The sequence below is a fragment of the Leptodactylus fuscus genome, chromosome 2 (assembly GCF_031893055.1).
Source record: "Leptodactylus fuscus isolate aLepFus1 chromosome 2, aLepFus1.hap2, whole genome shotgun sequence".
Taxonomy (NCBI): domain Eukaryota; kingdom Metazoa; phylum Chordata; class Amphibia; order Anura; family Leptodactylidae; genus Leptodactylus; species Leptodactylus fuscus.
Window position 1 is genome coordinate 258,241,701 of NC_134266.1, and position 22,042 is coordinate 258,263,742.

A 22,042-nucleotide genomic window follows, 5' to 3' on the forward strand; every position below is an offset into this window, starting at 1 on the left:
CCAGCACTGATTGGCCAGAGTACGGAATTCGGCCAATCAGCGCTGGCCAATGCATCCCTATGGGAAAAAGTTTATCTCACAAAAATCACAATTACACACCCGATAGAGCCCCAAAAAGTTATTTTTAATAACATTCCCCCCTAAATAAAGGTTATCCCTAGCTATCCCTGCCTGTACAGCTATCCCTGTCTCATAGTCACAAAGTTCACATTCTCATATGACCCGGATTTGAAATCCACTATTCGTCTAAAATGGAGGTCACCTGATTTCGGCAGCCAATGACTTTTTCCAATTTTTTTCAATGCCCCCGGTGTCGTAGTTCCTGTCCCACCTCCCCTGCGCTGTTATTGGTGAAAAAAAGGCGCCAGGGAAGGTGGGAGGGGAATCGAATTTTGGCGCACTTTACCACGTGGTGTTCGATTCGATTCGAACATGGCGAACACCCTGATATCCGATCGAACATGTGTTCGATAGAACACTGTTCGCTCATCTCTAATAAAGATATCATCACCCGCCATCTTCATTGGTAACTACTGTATATATTTTTTATTTTTCCTTTTCGCTAACCTATCAAATGCAAGTTAGAAAGAAGTAGGGGACAGACAGAAGTGAGCATGACTACTGGAGCAGACTACATAGGGTGACCATAGAGACACATGGGTCTACATAGAAGCTTGTTAGCACTTGCATGCATGTAAAGGTCTTTAGACTGTGTGAGTATCCTGGGCCCCCAGTCAATTATTCATGGGCGCCCTTTGCTGACCATTCAAACTTATAATATGCCCGAGCTGGGTTACACCTACCTAATACCTTTGAGTAGCATTTTTCTATAATGGGCTTTTTGGGTGAACATGCATCTGCATCTGACCTTCTGGCCAGGGTTCCACGGACGCTGTCCTTATGCCAAGTGGTCTATACTGTTGCTATACACTGTCTACCAATAAGTTTTTGGATACTTGTGGTAGAACAGAAAAACAACATTTATTCATATTCAATAGTTGGTAGAACCTCCACCAGCCAACCCTCCGGGGCTTTCCACAAGTCCTTGTATGACGGCTAGTGGTATTTTATTCCACTCGGCTTGGAGAAGACAGGTAAGTTCTTTCACCGATCTTGGACAGCTGCTGCACCCCTTAGTTCGGCGATCCAACTCGATAGGGTTCAAGTCTGGGGTCTGGGCTGGCCGGTCCAGTCATTTAACCTGACAGCCACTGTACCAAGCCATGGTAGACCTCGCTACATGACAGCTGACATTGTCATCCTGGAAGTAACATTGGTCCAACCCATAGAACCGCCGTAATGTAGGAAGCACACTCTTATCTAAAATAGTGCAATAGGCGTCGGCGTTGAGTTTACTATACACTGAGACCAAGGTGTGACGTACATCACAACTGCAGATATCATCATTTGCAAGGGTCCAATGGCAACCCTAATGGATGAACTGCAACAATTGTGTGGCTTTTTCCTTAACCTCAAACGGAAAGTTTGGTGGTGGCAAAAGTCTCTGTAACCTTCTGCCTATATTACAACCATTGACAGGACATTAGTCATCCATGAGTCCTGCATCAAGACACAACTTGCAACTCTGGAGACGTTCGGGCTTCCCTGACCGGATGCAATGTTGGTTTTATGTGATATGACCCGTATCAGTCTGTGAGTTATAATGTAACCTTTTTATGAAGTCTTATCAACCGGAAGTCATTGTACTATGTCCGCCTTTAACCTCCTGGAAGTTCTTGACACCGAGCTGAAGGTGCGGTTTATGGTGGAAACGTCACGGTGGTTCTAGCTGTGAATCGTTATGCTAACCCTGGGGGAAGAAAGGACGGTTTCCGTTTGTGAACTACTTATTTACTCTGGTCGAGAGCGGCAACATGTTACTACTTTAACTTCATCGGAGAAGGTGGACATATTCTCAAGATTACCTCCTAGTGACCTATATTCTTTTTTAATATATATTTTCTATACAGGGATGTAGCTATAGGGGCTGCTGGATTTTGCAGACCAATGGAAGTCCATAGAAGTGAATGGAGTGTTGGCCAAGCAGGCACTTGCATTGCTCCATTTGCAAAGGGGCACTAGGGAGAAATTGTGGGTTCCCATTGAGAGTGTGAAGGGATGGAGTACATATCCCCTATCCCGTGTCTATCCTGGGACAACCTCTTGAAAATACATTCCCTGGTATTTCCAAAATTTGTAAGCGGAATCCAATATGTGCAGCTGGAGCGTAAAAAGTGGTTACCCGAATATAGTAAGAATATCTAAACTTTCTGTAAAACCTCATTTTTGACATTTTCTTTGAGCGCGGTGCTTTCCCGTGGATTAGTCCGCAGTAACATACGGTATCCCTTCACTTCAAGTTCTGCAGAGACTGCACTATTGTGTTTGGCAATGCTAAGCTTAGGAAAAATTCCCACTTTGCTCAGAGCTCGCGCTCATTGCCAGTAACAAGATCCATCTCTTGCTTGTAGGTATACAAATTTTCTAGGAAATCCCTGTAGGGTGAGCAGCGAGAATGTAGTCAGGACGTAGCCTCGGGGCTTGTCTCTAAGTATACACAGAAAATTACTCAAGACAAACACGTACTTGTACCGGAACGGGGAAGGTTGCAAATACTAGGAGATGTGATGGGAGATTGGAAGATGTGATGGAAGATATAAACCCAGTAACCTAAAGCAGACGTATCCAGGAGAAATACAATTACAGTAAAATCACCGAAGTCCGTAGAGTTTTCCTTCAATTGCATCCAAATTTTTTTTTTATGACCTATTCTTAATATACAGAGCATGGAACTTTCTGCTGCCGGCGCCGATTTGTGTATGGGATGGGTGCCGTAAGTGGCTCCATATAGATGATCGGTCTAGGGTTCAGGGGTCAGGGGTTGGCCCCCTATCTATCATATAGTTATAGACTTTCCCGAGGATAGGCCGTAAAAGAAAATAAGCTTGGAAATCCCCTTTAATGTTTTTTTGTTTTTATACTAACAGTGATGTGGACCCCTTACCAAATACTGTAGTCTTTATAGAATTGGTTTGAAATAATAAAATGCAATTGAGAAGAACATAACGCTTGCACTTTTTAAAATTTAGCACTTAAGATTTAAAGAGAGTGTACCAGACACCAGCATATCAATCCAAACCCACAGATAGATAGGTTATGGTCACTAGAGCCCAGGATATAAACTCAAACCCACAGATAGGTTAAGTTCACCAGGTTCCAGTATATCAACCCAATCCCACAGATAGATAGGTTAGTGTCATCAGACCCAGCATATCACCCCAGCCCTGCAGATAGATAGGTTAGTGTCTCCAGAACCAGCATATCACCCCAGCCCTGCAGATAGATAGGTTAGTGACTCCAGAACCAGCATATCACCCCAGACCTGCAGATAGATAGGTTAGTGTCACCAGAACCAGCATATCACCCCAGCCCTGCAGATAGATAGGTTATTGTCACCAGAACCAGCATATCACCCCAGCCCTGCAGATAGATAGGTTAGTGTCACCAGAACCAGCATATCACTCCAGCCCTGCAGATAGATAGGTTAGTGTCACCAGAACCAGCCTATCACCCAGCCCTGCAGATAGATAGGTTACTGTCACCAGTCCCAGCATATCACCCCAGCCCTGCAGATAGATAGGTTACTGTCACCAGAACCAGCATATCACCCCAGCCCTGCAGATAGATAGGTTAGGGTCACCAGTCCCAGCATATCACTCCGGCCCTGCAGATAGATAGGTTACTGTCACCAGAACCAGCATATCACCCCAGCCCTGCAGATAGATAGGTTAGTGTCACCAGAACCAGCGTATCACCCCAGCCCTGCAGATAGATAGGTTATTGTCACCAGAACCAGCATATCACCCCAGCCCTGCAGATAGATAGGTTAGTGTCACCAGAACCAGCATATCACTCCAGCCCTGCAGATAGATAGGTTAGTGTCACCAGAACCAGCCTATCACCCCAGCCCTGCAGATAGATAGGTTACTGTCACCAGAACCAGCATATCACCCCAGCCCTGCAGATAGATAGGTTAGGGTCACCAGTCCCAGCATATCACCCCGGCCCTGCAGATAGATAGGTTACTGTCACCAGAACCAGCATATCACCCCAGCCCTGCAGATAGATAGGTTACTGTCACCAGAACCAGCATATCACCCCAGCCCTGCAGATAGATAGGTTACTGTCACCAGAACCAGCATATCACCCCAGTCCTGCAGATAGATAGGTTAGTGTCACCAGAACCAGCATATCACCCCAGCCCTGCAGATAGATAGGTTAGTGACTCCAGAACCAGCATATCACCCCAGTCCTGCAGATAGATAGGTTAGTGTCACCAGAACCAGCATATCACCCCAGCCCTGCAGATAGATAGGTTAGTGTCACCAGAACCAGCATATCACCCCAGCCCTGCAGATAGATAGGTTAGTGTCACCAGAACCAGTATATCACCCCAGCCCTGCAGATAGATAGGTTACTGTCACCAGACCCAGTATATCACCCCAACCCTGCAGATAGATAGGTTACTGTCACCAGTCCCAGCATATCACCCCAGCCCTGCAGATAGATAGGTTAGGGTCACCAGTCCCAGCATATCACCCCAGCCCTGCAGATAGATAGGTTACTGTCACCAGAACCAGCATATCACCCCAGCCCTGCAGATAGATAGGTTACTGTCACCAGAACCAGCATATCACCCCAGCCCTGCAGATAGATAGGTTACTGTCACCAGAACCAGCATATCACCCCAGCCCTGCAGATAGATAGGTTAGTGTCACCAGAACCAGCATATCACCCCAGCACTGCAGATAGATAGGTTAGTGTCACCAGATCCCAGCACATCAACTCATCCCCCTCAGACCCTGTACCTGGAACTGTCCCACTGTATCCTGGATGGTTGGGGGGTATGTTGATATGAATAAAGTACTTTTGTTGTGACGGAAAGCTCTATTGAGCTCCAGTTTCTCAATAAAACGTAAGCTTCTGCTGCTATAAACCTTGTATCCCGAGTCATGTGACCTTCAGTCTTTTTCTTCAGTCTATACAGCAGTATTTTCAGAGTGAAAGTCATTCTAACAGAGGGAGAGGCATCAGGAAAATCACAAAAACAGTGCTCACCGCTTGGCAATGCGTTCGGTTTTCCATTTGGGGTGCCCCATGCAGACTTCCCGAACGGAATACCGAACACAGATCTGAACCAGGCCAAAGATATTACAAGAAATATCAGCACCAGCTCATAACATTATAACATTGCTTTATTTCTAATCACATCAATGTGAAAACTAAACTAACGGACAATTTTGTAAATAAATCCATCATTGACGTAAGCAATATTTTTGTGGTTTTCACATCTGACTTCCTCAACGATCTTGTATGAATAATAAATCTTCTCGTGATAGAATCTTCTAAAAAATATGCAGAATTGAGACTATTTACAATTAAAATAGCCTTTTCTATACAGTTTGAGGGGGAGGGCGATGAAACATCATGAGTAACATGGATTGGGTAAGCGTCTTCCAGGACTGAAGTGAATCTCATAGAAATATACAGTACAGGGAACCCTAACACCCTAAAATGCAAATGGGGGGGCAAAGCAGAGTACCTGGAGGAAACCCCCACAAGCACAGGGAGAACATACAAACTCATTGCAGATGTTGTCCTTGGTTGAATTCAAATCTAAGACTCCAGATCTGTAAGGCAATAATGTTAACCCTCAAGCCACCATGATGTCCCTTCTTTTTGCTACCAAATGTTGCAAGAAGTATGCAAGTGAGATGAACACATATTTTTACCATCTAATAACTTGAAGAGGACCTTTTATGCCATAGTGCCGACACCGCAATTTCGCGCATGCGCAGTATGTTCGGCGAAGTTCGCCAAACAGAGCGTACTGCGCAGGCATCCGATGTCAAGCCAAAGAAGGAAGGGGAAGATGCAGAAGAAGATAGAGGCGGCGCTGGAGTCGTTTTTTGAGCAGCAATGGGGACGCCCCCATCGCATTTCCTGCGCTGGGGCCCGCCCCCATCGCTGCGAGAGAACTAATTAGCATACCAGTACAAACCGGTATTTCGAACGAACGGCGCGGCGGAGAGCATTTCCAAAGGTAGGAGACGAATAGCCTTTCTAAAGGCTATTCCGACGTGTTACCTAGAAAAAATAGTTTTTTAATGGTAGAAACCCTTTAACTCCAACAAGTCCAGCTCTTTACATTAATTAATAGCTGCAGCTTGACTGATTCCAGCACAGTTGGAATTTTTTCTCTAGCCCCCACCATTCCTGAACAATCAGTGCTTAGTGGTGGTGCCTGATATACTATGTAGTCTCTGTACGGTCAGGTGGGCGGTGTCAGGTAGGAGAGTGTGATTCTGAGCTCTGACACTGGGGTTGTCCAGGGAAAAAAATATTTTTCTCTGGAGAACGGGGAAGTTAAAAAAATAAAACCACATGTCCCCGCTGCATGTGACTTGATCGACCTCAGCAGCCTAAGGAAAGGAAATAGGACATCACAGGTGTCTTATGCAAGTGATGTCCCGTGTCCTTTCCTTGGACCTCCCCAAAAAATTTATAAAAGGGTTTCCTAAACTAGACAATCCTGTCTAAACATGAGAAACCAATACTAGATCTGGAACCAGGCCCAAATTCCCATGTCCCATTTATCATACTTATGCTCTCTTTGCGCAGTGCTTTGGGCACCAGATACCAGGGTGGGGCACAACTTTCTTCAATGCCAGCAGCCACTTCTCTGCCTGTCGTTGATGGAGGTGCCAAGAGCAAGACGTCAGCTCATGGCGAGAGCAATGTCTTGTAATAATTATATGAGAGAACTGGTAATTCCCAAAATTGTTATTTCTATAGCGCCCCGCCATATAGCTGTACAAGGATAACCTATTCATCCTCTGGTGAAGCATGGCATACACAATGTCACATACAATGTCATATACAATGCAAGTGCAGATACAGTTTTAGGCTGAGGCCCCACGTTGCGGAAACACTTTTTTTTTGTTTGTTACAGATTTTGCTGATTTTTTTGTGAGCCAAAGCCAGGAATGGATTGAGAAAAAAGGTAAGAACTTCCTATATATTTCCCAATCTTTTTATAGACATTCTTGGCTTTGGTTCAAAAAAACTGCAGCAAAATCTGCAACAAAAAAAGCTGCCTTTCCGCAACATGGTGACAGCCTAAAGGTAGGTTCACATTGTATTTTGCCACCCGTTTGGTATGGTAAATCCAAAAGTAAACTGATGTCAGAACGGTGGCACCCGGCATCCATCTGGTGCTCCTCACATGTTTAAGGGGATAGTCACACGTAGGAATTTGACCCCAATTTGGCAGATTCCACCCAGATTCTCTGGTTATATAATAACTCACGCCTGTTTTCTGCCATGAGTTATAACGGTATCTACACCAGTTACTGACTGGCATCACCTGATTTATGATGAGACCAGAGCTGCTTGATGAGAACCACCTCAGGATTAATGCTGGGAAGACCAAGGAGATGGTGGTGGACTTTAGTAAACGGATAAGTGCCCCAACCTCGGTGGAGATCCAAGGGACATGCATTGAGATAGTCAGGACCTATAAGTATCTGGGCGTGCTCCTCAATAATAAACTAGACTGGGCTGATCACCTGGAGGCGCTGCACAGAAAGGGCCACAGCAGGGGGAGACTTCTTAGGACCATCTTCAACTCTGTGGTTGCCTCAGCCATCTTTTTCGGTGTGGCCTGCTGGGGGAGCAGTATATCAACCAGGGACAGAAATAGACTTGACAGGCTGATCAGGAGGGCCAGCTCTGTCCTGGGGAGCCCCCTGGACCCAGTACAGGTGGTGGGTGACAGAAGGATACTGTCCGTGGTGAGCTCCATGCGGGAGAACAAATCCCACCCCATGTATGAGACCCTGATGGCACTTGGCAGCACTGTAAGTGACCGTCTGCTTCACCCCAAGTGTGAGAAGGAGCTATCGCAGGTCCTTCCTTCCAACCGCGATCAGGCTGTATAATCTACATCAGACCAAGCGAAGATCACTCCGCACAGAGAACTAATGATTATGACTATGAAGTCTTCCTTCTTTCTTCTTCTGTTCCTTAGCTGCTATGGACTCCTAGTATATCTTCTCTTCTCAGCATATGTGTGCCTACGTCTGTAATATATTACTGTGTATTATCCTGTATCTGTATTACTATGCTGCTGTAACATGCTGAAATTTCCCCACTGTGGGACTATTAAAGGATTATCTTATCTTATCTTAATGCAGGTGGTCCTTGCACTGGTCAGGACGTCAGTCCTAATAAACCTGCCCCACTGTGCATGTGAAAGCATCTTAAGTAGCCATAAAGATAATAATAATTTCTGTATATAGCACCAACATATTCTGCGGCTCTTCGCCATTCCAGACACCACAATTCAAAAACGGAAAGTGAGTTTACAATTGGTAAAAAATGTAAAAAAAAAATAAATTCTGCCCCCCATAAAGGTATGTTGCTGTCCATGGTGACCTTCTACGTTTGCCCTGTACAAAAGCCCCTACAGTCAGGATGAACTTCCTTCTCTTACTCACCGAGGCCCGTAATGGTTCCCTTTCCAAATGAACCAAATCTTCCTGACATTTCTATAAACAGAGGTTTAGCTAGCATTCACACTGCAAAGCCTTGGATTCCTTATTTTCCGTGTGGTCTACAACATCCTTTCATGACACCACAAGATTTTGCTCACTGTGCAGAAGATAAAGTGGGAACAAATAAGCAAATAAATTCTCACAAGCTCTTCAAATTTTTTTTAAATTATTTTTAGCAAAATTTGCTTTATATTTTTATACATAATAAAAGGTTTATGGTTGTCTGAGAAATTTGACACAATTGGCATTTTGATAAACTTGTCGGCAAACCACCCGGTTCTGTAAGGTAAGGGATGACCTATGGGACTAAAGCTGGCCATGCCCTTCACATAATGGTTGGTTGAACACTGATTTTTTTTTGATGGACTCCTCCATTTGAAAAGGACAACTGAGAATGTGTATATGGAAACTCACCTTACACCCTTGTAGTTGGACTTGTTTTGTAGCTTACCTATAGTTTACGCAGGCACAGCTATACAGATGGTGCAAAATTATTCATTACATTTTTGGAAATTGCTAGTTATCAAATTTTTTGATCTAGGAAGACAGATAAGGCAGAGACCAAACACTGACTGGAGAACCCTTTAGCTTTTTTTCCACAACCTCACCTAATTTATTCATTGAGACTCCTGGACCTCTAAATACTTGGCCGTTGCATTTGTGTGTGGTCCACACCACTTCTGTCAAACTGAAATTGAAAATTAAAGGGTGAGTGAAACCAGGATCTGGGCTATGAACCCAGCCCTATTGATAGATAGGTTAAGGTTACCTGAATCAGACGGTGTTTTTCCTTGTGAATCATTGATTCTGTTGTTAAGAGATTTCCATTTTCCAGGTGCCTCTAACCTATCTATCTGCAGGGCTGGGATGATATGCTGGTTCTGGTGACACTAACCTATCTATCTGTAGGCCTGGGGTGATATGCTGGGTCTGGTGACAGTAACCTATCTATCTGCAGGACTGGGGTGATATGCTGGTTCTGGTGACAGTAACCTATCTATCTGCAGGGCTGGGGTGATATGCTGGGTCTGGTGACACTAACCTATCTATCTGCAGGGCTGGGGTGATATACTGGTTCTGGTGACACTAACCTATCTATCTGCAGGGCTGGGGTGATATACTGGTTCTGGTGACACTAACCTATCTATCTGCAGGGCTGGGGTGATATGCTGAGGTCTGGTGACACTAACCTATCTATCTGCAGGGCTGGGGTGATATGCTGGGTCTGGTGACAGTAACCTATCTATCTGCAGGGCTGGGCTGGGGTGATATGCTGGTTCTGGTGACACTAACCTATCTATCTGCAGGACTGGGATGATATGCTGGTTCTGGTGACAGTAACCTATCTATCTGCAGGGCTGGGGTGATATGCTGAGGTCTGGTGACACTAACCTATCTATCTGCAGGGCTGGGGTGATATGCTGGTTCTGGTGACACTAACCTATCTATCTGCAGGACTGGGGTGATATGCTGGTTCTGGTGACAGTAACCTATCTATCTGCAGGGCTGGGGTGATATGCTGGTTCTGGTGACAGTAACCTATCTATCTGCAGGGCTGGGGTGATATGCTGGTTCTGGTGACAGTAACCTATCTATCTGCAGGGCTGGGGTGATATGCTGAGATCTGGTGACACTAACCTATCTATCTGCAGGGCTGGGGTGATATGCTGGTTCTGGTGACAGTAACCTATCTATCTGCAGGGCTGGGGTGATATGCTGGTTCTGGTGACAGTAACCTATCTATCTGCAGGGCTGGGGTGATATGCTGGTTCTGGTGACAGTAACCTATCTATCTGCAGGGCTGGGGTGATATGCTGAGGTCTGGTGACACTAACCTATCTATCTGCAGGTCTGGGATGATATGCTGGTTCTGGTGACAGTAACCTATCTATCTGCAGGGCTGGGGTGATATGCTGGGTCTGGTGACAGTAACCTATCTATTTGCAGGGCTGGGCTGGGGTGATATGCTGGTTCTGGTGACAGTAACCTATCTATCTGCAGGGCTGGGGTGATATGCTGGTTCTGGTGACACTAACCTATCTATCTGCAGGGCTGGGGTGATATGCTGGTTCTGGTGACACTAACCTATCTATCTGCAGGAACCCAGTAGAAAAATATTCCTTCAGCACAAGAGGTCTATAGTAAAACTTGACTCAAGTTTAGTCAAGTTTTACTATAGACCTCTTGTGCTGAAGGAATATTTTTCTACTGGGTTCTTGCATTGTTCCACCCCAGCCGGGGGTGTATTTTTTCGTGCACTCTTGGTCTAGCTGATTCTCTTCAAGATTTATGGTGAGCTGTGGACTGTGTTTTTTCTTATCTATCTGCAGGGCTGGGGTGATATGCTGGTTCTGGTGACAATAACGTATTTTTCTGTGGGTTGATGTGTTGGATTCTAGCGAGGGATTCCCTTTAACGTAATAAAGTTGGGCAGTTAAAAGCAGATCAAACAGACACACACATAACATATCATTTCCAGTATCTACACTCCAGTGCCATAAAAATACACAATGCCCTCGGGAAAAAATCAAAACAACCTCAAACACCTATGTCACTAAAGACACTAGTCCTGCTAAAACACAGAGAGACTCACAGGAAAAGACAGGCAGCGACCTTCGGGGTTAAAAAATAAAATACAACAAACGTATAATTTCGTGTTTTTGGCATCTTGTAATAAATAAGGGAAATCTGCTCATTTATGGACAGTTTTGTAAATAATTTGCCGTAAGCGACATTTTTGTGGTTTTAGTCGAAGACTTCCTCCATAACCGTGTATGAATAATGATATTCCGGCATCTTCTATGAAAGGAGAACTGAAGATATTTACAAAGATATCTCACAATTAAAATAGCATCCTCTATACAGCTTGAGGGGGAAGGAGGTGAAACATCATGAGTAAGATGGATTGTGTAAGTGTCTCATAGGATATGGTATATTGTATCAGCGGAAGAGCAGTGATAGGTGTGATTGTCACCCAATATACATCCAGGAGCAAGCAAATGTATGTGATCCCTTTGGAATTACCTGGATTTCTACACATCCATGTTGGAGAACAAAAGATAAACATCTATGTAAATAATGTATACAAAAGCTAAATGACATTGAGGTCATTAGAATAAAGGCACACAAAGCCTGGTTACTGACAAATCCGGATCTTCTCAAGAAACATTGGTTAGTGTGAGCCGTGCCTTACATAAATCCGAATATCTGAAATATACAATGACTCTGCATGTTTTATTTTATCCTTTACTTCTGTATTACATTTTATTTTGATTAAAAAAATCATATTTTAGGGTTTATTGATCAAAATATTTTGTGGTTTTTGTGCTTTTCGTGTGATTGTATATATGGAATGCAACAACACAATGAACCACAACACATATAAATAAAGAATAAATAAAATAAGGTAAAAATTATTGAAAAAAGTGTTTTGGAATGGCCAAGTCCTGACTGTAAAGAGATTTTTGATATCAGCTCCGAGGGTGATACACAATCCAGGTTCAGTTAGAAACTGACGTGTGGGAAGTCCACGTGATCCATGAAAAAGTATTTGTTTTGAGTGTTTTTGAGGACTGTGCACACAAGGCATCCCAGAAATATTAACCACTTCTTGACCGCCCATAGAATATATACATCCATGAAGTGGTTGCCTAGTTCTGACAGGACGTACCGATACATCCAGTCAGAACACAGTAGCTGCACGGAGATCGTGCAGCTGCTGATACTGGGAGCCGGCTGTAACTTCAGCCAGAGCTCCCAGAGAGATGACAGGGAAGATTTATTCCCTTCCCTGCCATCTCCATCGCTGTGTATACAGCGCTCAATGAGCGCTGCATACACGGCTATTGGCGCCGCCATGATGCGGCCGCCCTCTGACCCGGCGGTCACGTGATCCACCGGGAGCAGCATCTTACAAGAGCTGCTGGGTCCTACAGGACCCAGATTAGCTCTGTATACTGTGTATACAGTGTGCAGGAGGCTGGATTCCTCCTGCAAATGAGGCTAAATGTACCAGCCCCAGTTATAGGAGAAATCAGCCTCCAATACAAAAAAAAAAGTGATCAGATGTCCCCAAAGGTCTCTTATCACCTTATGGGGACACAATCTGAAAAAAAAAAATATATATATATATATATATATATAATTAAAATTTTTTAAAAAAGTTAATAAAATAATAATAAAAAATAATAATACGCTAATAAAACGCCGTTATTAAAGGTTATAGCCCCACCCCCGACGACACCATACAAAATAGAAATTATCGTAACGGAGAGGAAAAATTATTTTATAAAGTTTGTGTTATTAAATAAAAAAAAAAATTTGAAAACCAGACACAATTTCCCTTCTATTATGTTTATATTTTCCCGGATATAAAAAAATTAAAACACATTCGAAAATAAAAACAACATAAAAATAAAGCCCTATGTGTCCCCGAAAAAAGACGCAAAAATTAGTTGACTGAGACATACGGGAGAAATGTTACAGCCCTCAAAACCGCACATACAAAATAAACCTAAAATGTGTCTGGTCCGGGACCACATATTGGTCCGGTACTGAAGTGGTTAATAAACTGAAACATATTTGCAGGGACAAATGGTCAAAATTTATTCCAATCTCATTTGCATCTATGGACAATGAATGGTGGAGGGGATTGCGACTGATGGTGAGGCTACAGGCTTACTCACTGTGGGTGGTTAGTCAGTGTTCTCAATAAAATATATTACAGTATATATGTGTTTTTGTTTTAGTTTGGTTACATTGGGTTTGTCTTTTATTGTGACCACATTTTATTAGTAATCACTACAGAAATTTAGGTATTTCCAAAGGGTTCACTTACTTTTTCTTGTAACTGTAGAATTTTCTATTTGGTCAACACTGATAAAACATATAGTATACTGTGCTCCTAGTGCTAAGCTATTCCCATAGACAATGAATACATAGTCAAATCCATAGGAGGACTAAAAAGAGGGTAAAATAAAGCTCAATGGGACCTTCTGGGTGTTGCAACTATCCTTAGGATAGGTCATGAGTATCAGATCAGCTGGAGTCTCCCAATTAGCACCCCCACCAATCACCATTTTTTTTAACTCAGTTCTATTCAAATGAATGGGACTTAACTGCAATACCAAGCACAACCTCTATACAGTGCATGGCGCTGTGGTTGGTAAGTAAAGTGGCCACGGTCCTGGTTTCAATGCTGCAGCCTCTTCAAGCAGCCAGTTGGTTGGAGTGTTGGTTGTTGTACCCCACTGATCTGATATTGAATATGTACATCTATAATTGAAGTGTCCTGTGGATATGCCATAAATGTCTGAAATGGGAAACTTTTTTAGCACTATGCCTGTATAGCATCTCCCTTGTACCAGAATAGACCCCTTCCACCATTGAACCCTACAGCAGCGGCTATTGATGTTCTAGGTCAAGCGCTCCATAAATACTAGAGTTGAGTGACCCAGTTTGTAACAAGCTGGGTTTGTTACGAATTTTCCAAAAATTCAGGTTCAGACGAACCCAAAATCTTGGGGATTGGCCACCCACCTAGCACTATTATACTCTGGGGTCTCTTCAGAGCTTGGTTTGGGGTATAACAGTCCTTGGAGTCTCGTCTTCCTCTTAGTTGGTGACCGCTATATGGGGAGGTGGGGTTGGGTGGGGCGATGGTTTGGGGTATAACAGTCCGTGGAGTCTCATCTTCCTCTTAGTTGGTGGCCGCTATATGGGGAGGAGGGGTGGGGTGGGTGTATTGGGGTATAACAGTCCGTGGAGTCTCATCTTCCTCTTGTTTGGTGACAGCTGGACACGTATTGGGCAGCGATCTCCACAGTGGCCTCTTCTTCTCCCAGTAGGATGTAGAGTTTCCTCTTCTCGTCTGCAGATATGAAGTCTGGGATGTGGGCAGAGAGTCTTTGGTAGTAGACGGCCCTCAAAGCTGAGTATTTGGTGCAGTGTAGCAGGAAGTGGGTCTTGTCTTCTAGAGCCCCCTGGTCACATAACAACCAATCGTACTCACCTCTACTGGGCTCCATCATGGTATCTGCGATGGTTCCTCTCCTCTTTAGGTCTACACCCTTCCAAATGACATCAGCAGTCATAGTAGCCTGTGATAGATACTTGGTCGGAAGAGACCCCTGAGTCTGAGTTTGGACTAAACAAACCTACAGAGTGAACTCGCAAGACGAATATCTTGAGGTTCACCCAACACTAATAGACCCCATCCTGTAAAATTACTAAACTGATATAAGATGCGTCTTTTCTTACCATTCCCGTTTGCTTGAGATATCGGAGAAGAGTGTTGTAAGATGGACAGCCTTTACGACCAAAGCTGGCCATCTTGCCCCACTCATCTGGGGACATCTTGGACCAGCAGGAGAAGTAAAGAAGGGCTTATCTGTATCCTTCCATTATCAGCAGTGATGTAATCCTGTCCAGCAGTGTAGCCTTCTGAGAATACAGGTATAGGATATAAGAGAATGGCCGTCTAGACTAACCTCATGTATAAACTTTTATCATTTTTGTCATTTTATTCACTTAGGTTGCATTTTGTGAGGACCCTTGTGGGATTAGAGTGTCTTTTTTTGATTCTCTCCAAAACCTCTTCCTGATAATTAATCATGAGAAGACGTTGCACAAGAGCGGGCTTTACTTAGCTTGCACTTTGTCATAACATGTTGGCAATGAAAACATTGAAGCTTTTTGCTGTGATTGTAGGAAGTCGTAAAGAGTGAGTCACGGAAGAAAGGCACCAGGTACAGTATATAAAGGGCCAGCTCTGTGCTCAGAGACTCACATCAGGAGAACGTCTCAAGTCTTACAGACCAAAGAAGATCAAGACATGAAGAACTTGGTCCTTGTCCTGCTACTTTCCGTAGCTTACTGCTCGGCATTCCCTGCAGAACCTCCCAAAGGCAATGAAGAAAGCGACGCCAAGTTCGCTGAAGTGAGTATATTATATATAGTAATTATACGATGGCTCGATATATATAGGAGTAGTGGGATATTTATTAGGGATATAGGTGGTCTACAGATCTAGCAGAGCTGAGTTTACCTATTGTCACAACTGATCATGATGTATCGCTACTTTTTTGGAACTTAAAGGGGTTCTCCATAATGCTAAGAAATTCTGAGTTAACAGAAGGAAGACCCCATTATTTTATAGACTACCTTTCTTCTGTCCGTTGGTCTGATCCATCCTAGGGTCAGATTAATGGCAATGTTAATGTAGCCTTAGTTCCAACAAAGAGATTTCTAGGATGTCAAGACATTAATACATGTAAAGCCCAATGATTTCACTAAAAACAGTGTAATGCTTCATTTATCCTGTGGGGGTGCTGCAGCAAAACTGAGCTGATTGTTGGAGGTCTGATCCTGTGAAATGCATATTGTTGGGGCAACCCTCTAACAAATAGATGCTGCCATACGGAAGGTGGATGTAAGGTGGTGTAAGCACTTTACAAGGCGCTTTATGGTCTCATATATGATGGTGTGTATTCAGGTGTATTCATTTCTGTTTACTCGGTTATATCATATACTCAATGTACATAGTCTTACATGGTAGATGAGGTTGGATGAAGACATCAGTCCATCAAGTCCAACCTATAACCCTACAATCCCTACAGTGTTGAAGGCAAAAAAAAACATTAGGTTCATGCCAATTGCCCAATTTCAGGGGAAAAAAAATCCTTCCCGACTCCAATCTAGCAGTCAGTATAAGAAACCCTGGATCAACGAGTCCTTATAATCTAGAGTCCATAACCCGTAAAATTGTTCTCTTCAAGAAAGGCACCCAGGCCCACTTTGAACTTGCTCAATGAGTCCACCTTCCCTACTCGGGCAGAGAGTGATTTCTTTTATTATTACCATTTTTTGTATTTAGTTTTTGCTGAAGAAATTTTATTTTTTGCCGAATATTTTTTGTAATCTTTAAATGTTGAATATTATTTTTAATATTTTTTAAAATTCTTTTCATTTTTAACGATTTTCCTTTATTATCCTTTTTAGCAATATCTAGAGAAATATTACAATCTTCAGAAAAATGTACGAATGTCAAGAAAGAAAGGCGACAGTCCATTTACGCAAAAAATTAAGGAAATGCAGCAATTTCTCGGTCTTCAAGTGACAGGAAAACTGGACTCGGACACCATGGAACTGATGCACCAACCTCGATGTGGGTTTCAGGATGTCGGTGAATTCAGCGTATTTCCTGGTAACAGAGGATGGAGAAAGACGGAAATTACTTACAGGTAAAACTGAGGGACTTCAAAGCCTCCTTTAGGTCAAGCCATCTTGTTTATAACTTGGAGAGTTGGCATCAATAACGTAACAATTTTATTCCTCTTCTTCTAGAATAGTGAACTACACACCCGATATCCCCCGGGCTGAAGTCGACTATGCCATTCAGAGAGCTTTCGGGGTTTGGAGTGGTGTGACTCCCTTGACTTTTACTCGGATCTATGATGAGGTTTCTGACATTGAGATCTCCTTTGCTGCCCAAGGTAAGATTCCAAAGTTGTCCCACATCACAAGGTAGACTCCTAAAACCATGGGATGATATAGTAAGATGTGTTTTTTGTCTTCCGCAGTCCATAATGATTTTTACCCATTTGATGGCCCACATGGGACACTTGCCCATGCTTTTGCCCCTTCCAGTGGAATTGGTGGAGATGCCCACTTTGATGAAGATGAAACATGGACAAGTGGCTCTAATGGTAAGACACAATTTTCATTTTCTCAACTTTTTCCCTCTCTCTAGCCCAAATCCAGCTTAAAGGTGGTTGCTATTGCGAATCTGCCTTACTACCACATTGTATTTGGAGCTGTTGTCAAGTGTCACCTCTGCAGCAACCAGTTTGGCTCATTGGGTCATTTTGGGCCTAGGAGACTTGACATTACCCAAACCACACTATGTATGGGCTCTGCAAATCAACACTGTACAGATTTTTGGGCAAAGAATTTCCTCACCCAGTTTTCTTATTTGTCAGCACCTATCCAAAAACCACATTCTTATGCATGAAATTCCTTCTTTTGTAGGTTATAACTTATTCCTTGTGGCTGCTCATGAGTTTGGCCATTCCCTTGGTCTCCTCCACTCCAGTGACCCCAGTGCTCTGATGTATCCCACCTACCATTTTACTGAGCCCAGCGAGTTCCGCCTTCCTGAAGATGACGTCAACGGGATTCAATCACTCTATGGTAAGAAAAGTAGAAGATACCTTCGATAATGAAGTGTATAAATTACTGTACCATATAGTTCGTAGATAAAAGCATCCTTCAGTAAGGTACCCAAAAAACAGACCCTTGGAGGCATAAAACTGAAGTTTCCTCCATATCCACCTCTGGAGTCTACAACCATACAGCATATGTAGTAGCATGTCAGCCATTGGCCATGTACTATAATTTTTGGGTTGGCCCACTGTGTAGAAAAGTGCTGTCTTCTGCACCTATCTATACAGGACAGAAAGGTAGACCAATGCATACCACCCCAACAAGGGCTAAAAGGACACTACTTAGGCCTAAGTAAACGGGATCATATGGTTACATATGTAAATATGCTAGGAGTTTTCCAAGTGCAAGGGCATCCATGGAAATCCTTAAAAGTCATCTTCTCCGGTAGGTCCAAGTACCTCCGTCTAACACTGATTTTGGAGGAAGAGGTCCATGAGCTACAATTTAGTAACTTAATAAATTGCTTGTCGGTTCAGAATGAAGAACATTGAAAATTTAGAGCTAATGAAATAAACAATGCCCATTCTATAACCTATATTATTATAGGAGCAAGAACAGCCCCCAGAGAGCCAACTGAACCAGAACAGCCACGTGAACCAAGCACCCCATCCAGTTGTCTGCCAAACATCACTTTTGATGCCGTAACAACACTGCGTGGAGAAATCTTATTCTTTAAAGACACGTAAGTTTTCATTGAAATAGTTTGATATAACCATGAAAGTTTTGGTAAATTTTTGAGAACTGTCTCATTGTATAGGCAAAGCTTCAAAAATTCATTCTATGTTTTTTATTTCACAGTTCTTTCTGGCGCCAAATTTCCCCACAATCTGTAGTTGAAAATCATGAAATCAAAACTTTCTGGCCAACTCTACCAAATCACATTCAGGCTGCTTATGAAGTCCAGGACAGGGACGAAGTCTTTGTCTTTAAAGGTATTTTTTTATATATTTAACCCTTCACATTTTTTGATAGACATTTAGATAGATAGATAGATAGATAGATAGCTATGGGATGGATAGATAGATAGATAGATAGATAGATAGATAGCTATGGGATGGATAGTTAGATAGATAGATAGATAGATAGATAGATAGATATAGGATGGATGGATAGATAGATAGATAGATAGATAGGAGATAGATAGATAGATAGATAGATAGATAGGAGATAGATAGATAGATAGATAGATAGGAGATAGATAGATAGATAGATAGATAGATAGATAGGAGATAGATAGATAGATAGATAGATAGATAGATAGATAGATAGGAGATAGATAGATAGATAGATAGGAGATAGATAGATAGATAGATAGATAGATAGGAGATAGATAGATAGATAGATAGATAGATAGATAGATAGGAGATAGATAGATAGTTAGATAGATAGATAGATAGATAGATAGATAGATGCATAAATATACATAATAATAACCAAACACAATTTACGTTTTTCCTAGGAGCAAAATACTGGGTCATCAGTGGTTATGAAGTCACAACAGATTCTCCAAAGAGTATTTACGACTTGGGTTTCCCCCGATCTGTCAGAAGAATCGATGCTGCCGTCTACGATGAGAAATCTGGAAAGACATATCTATTTGTGAATGATAATTATTGGAGGTAAGATCCCTCCCAAAATATCTGCTTCACGACAGAACCAATGAATAATAATAACCATCTGCAAAAAACTTTGGAAGACGTCCTACTCAACGTTGTTAACCGTAACCTTTCCATTCGTTCTGCAGTTTCGATGAGAATAAGAAGAGTATGGATACCGGATACCCTAAAAAAATTGTAGACGGCTTTCCTGGTCTTACCAAGATTCGCGCCGCTTTCCAGAAAGATGGTAAGAGAAAAAAATTATTGGTTTTGAATTTGATCTCATTTAAAAAATAATCATTATAATAATATATATTTATTAATCGTAAAAATAACAAAAATAATAGTAATAAAAATTAAATAAAAATAAATACATTGGTATATTAATATCATATTTTTCATGTTTAGGACTTCTGTACTTCTTTGATGGACATCGCCAGTATGAATTCAGCACCGCAAAGAAGAGAGTCACCCGTCTGCTAAAGAATAACAGCTGGATAAAGTGCGGAAATAACAAGGCCAGCAACCTGAAAAAAGTCCTAAAAATTAAATAATTTTTTGCACTGAATTTTTTTTTTGGAATTGTGTGTTTTACATGTATTAATAATAATATTTTATATAGTATTTTTATAAGTTCATGTTGGTATTTTAATATTTATTTTCTGTTGTTGGAAAACAATAAAACCTTTTCACCTTTAACTATATGGCCTCTAGTAGTCTATTACTGGGGATACGGGGAGACTTAGAAATAAATTGTAAGTCTTCAGAAGATTATTAAGATTTTTTTTTAAGATCACATGAACTTTACATAAGATAATATAGGAGGGGCCACATGGTGGCTCAGTGGTTAGCACTGCAGCCTTGCAACGCTGGAGTCCTGGTGTTCAAATCCCGCCAAGGACAAAAAACCATCTGCAAGGAGTTTGTATGTTCTCCCCGTGCTTGCAAGGATTTTCATCCCATATTCCAAGGACATACTGATAGGGAAAAAATGTACATTGTGAGCTCTATCTGGGGCTCACAATCTACATAAAAAAAAGATAATATAGGAAACTTTATAATATATCTTATTAGAAAAAAAGGTTCACTCTACTCTTATCAGTTTCCTCCCCACTCCAAAAGTGACTTTCACTCTGAAATCCCTGCTCTATCCATCTCGTGACAGACTGCAGGTCACTTGTATCAGATTATGCATGTCTATAGAAGTCTATGGAGAGAGGAGTAAGCAAAAACTCAGGGACTGCGAAAAAGAGACATGTTTAAGCATATGCTGCAGCTAAATAAAAAGTTTCTATCACAGCCCAAGTTCTTTATCCACACCAGTAGAGGTCAGCACTTCTCTATATATGTTCTCCTTGCTCCTGGGGCTGTTTTTGAGGGTATGGAAGCGTATCTTCACCCATCAGCTTAGGGAGAACTACAAACTAAAACTGCTAAGAAACATGACAGTTGTACGGTGGCCAGAAATAGGGCTACTCCTCATGCACACATACAGCAGCAAAAAACGGGTACATGTGAGATAGGTGAGAGACCATCAGATGGGAGCGAGTTTAATGTCAGGTGGTTTGACCAACCATGTAATGGGACTGGGTTGATAAGGATGTGGCAGCTGGATTTCAACTGCTCAATCCTTTTGTTTATGGGGACATGTCTGACAGCATTGTGTTCCCGTTTCAGTATGCACGCTCCTCTTGGCCGAGCTCAGCATGCATGTATGTAGGGGTGGTCCACTAGGATAGCTGTTGGCCAAATGACAGTTTGGTCTTGCCCAGTTTCCAATGTAGTTTGAGCACTGAGGGGTGTTACTACAGGGGTAACAGTGATAGTCTCGGTACCTGAGGAGCACCAATGGCTGTAATATAAGACAATACCATTGACTGAGGTACGGTGTCTCCATAGATGTTACCCCTCATTCACATCTGCGTTTGGTATTCCATTCCGGGGGTCCCCATGCAGACTCCCTGAAACGATAACCAAACGCAGATGTGAACGAGGGGTTAGGTGGAAGGGTTATACACATGCATGGGCACCTCTACGTTGTTTATGTGTCTGCCATAAGGGCCTAATAGAGTTGGGCTTCCAGAAGTATTCTTATAAATTTCTTTGCCTCAATATGGTCCTGCAGCTCATATATAGCAACTTGCCAAGGATGTAATGACACATGATCCAGTTCATCAAACGTACTTTATAAAAGAGGAGTATCATGGGATCTGAAGATCTTTTAATAGACAGAACAAGTTATTGACTCCTCCCACTGTAATCTGTAGGAAGTGTTCAGTTTCCCCACAGCACCACCGCAGGGGAAGTAAGGCATTACACCGTGTTCATTCAAGTCAATAGGCTATCTGTGTAACGCAGGATGGGATAGGTCCTCCAGATGAGAATCTTGAACAGAGGACCTCCCTCCTAACAGTGTTCAGGAAAATACTTTGGGAAAGTATTTTAAATACAAATACTAAATACTACTTCAAAAGTATTTTAACAATACTAAAATACTTGAAAAATGTAAACAAATTTTTTTTATAAAAACAAAAGATGGAAGAATTGAACATAGGCTCTTGAAAAAAAAACATTAAATATTTTTAATGAAACAAAACTTCACAAGGG

At 42.3% G+C, this 22,042-nt stretch overlaps 1 protein-coding gene across 1 annotated transcript; it reads left to right on the forward strand.

Annotated features, from left to right (window-relative positions):
* Nucleotides 1-15,420: 15,420 nt before the first annotated feature.
* On the forward strand, nt 15,421-19,997 carry LOC142193956 (matrix metalloproteinase-18-like). The gene is made up of 10 exons (XM_075262979.1): nt 15,421-15,552; nt 16,614-16,855; nt 16,959-17,107; nt 17,195-17,320; nt 17,643-17,804; nt 18,384-18,519; nt 18,636-18,769; nt 19,297-19,456; nt 19,582-19,682; nt 19,844-19,997. Exons 1-10 carry the CDS (start codon nt 15,448-15,450, stop codon nt 19,987-19,989), a joined length of 1,461 nt encoding a protein of 486 aa, XP_075119080.1. The 5' UTR covers nt 15,421-15,447; the 3' UTR covers nt 19,990-19,997.
* The last annotated feature ends 2,045 nt before the right edge of the window (nt 19,998-22,042 follow it).

Bases quoted from the DNA above. Each gene is read 5' to 3' on its own strand.
- LOC142193956 (XM_075262979.1), top strand. From the start codon at position 15,448: ATGAAGAACTTGGTCCTTGTCCTGCTACTTTCCGTAGCTTACTGCTCG. The intron at 16,856-16,958 runs GTAAAACTGAGG...CTCTTCTTCTAG, and splicing joins AAGACGGAAATTACTTACAG to AATAGTGAACTACACACCCG. The intron at 18,770-19,296 runs GTATTTTTTTAT...CGTTTTTCCTAG, and splicing joins CGAAGTCTTTGTCTTTAAAG to GAGCAAAATACTGGGTCATC.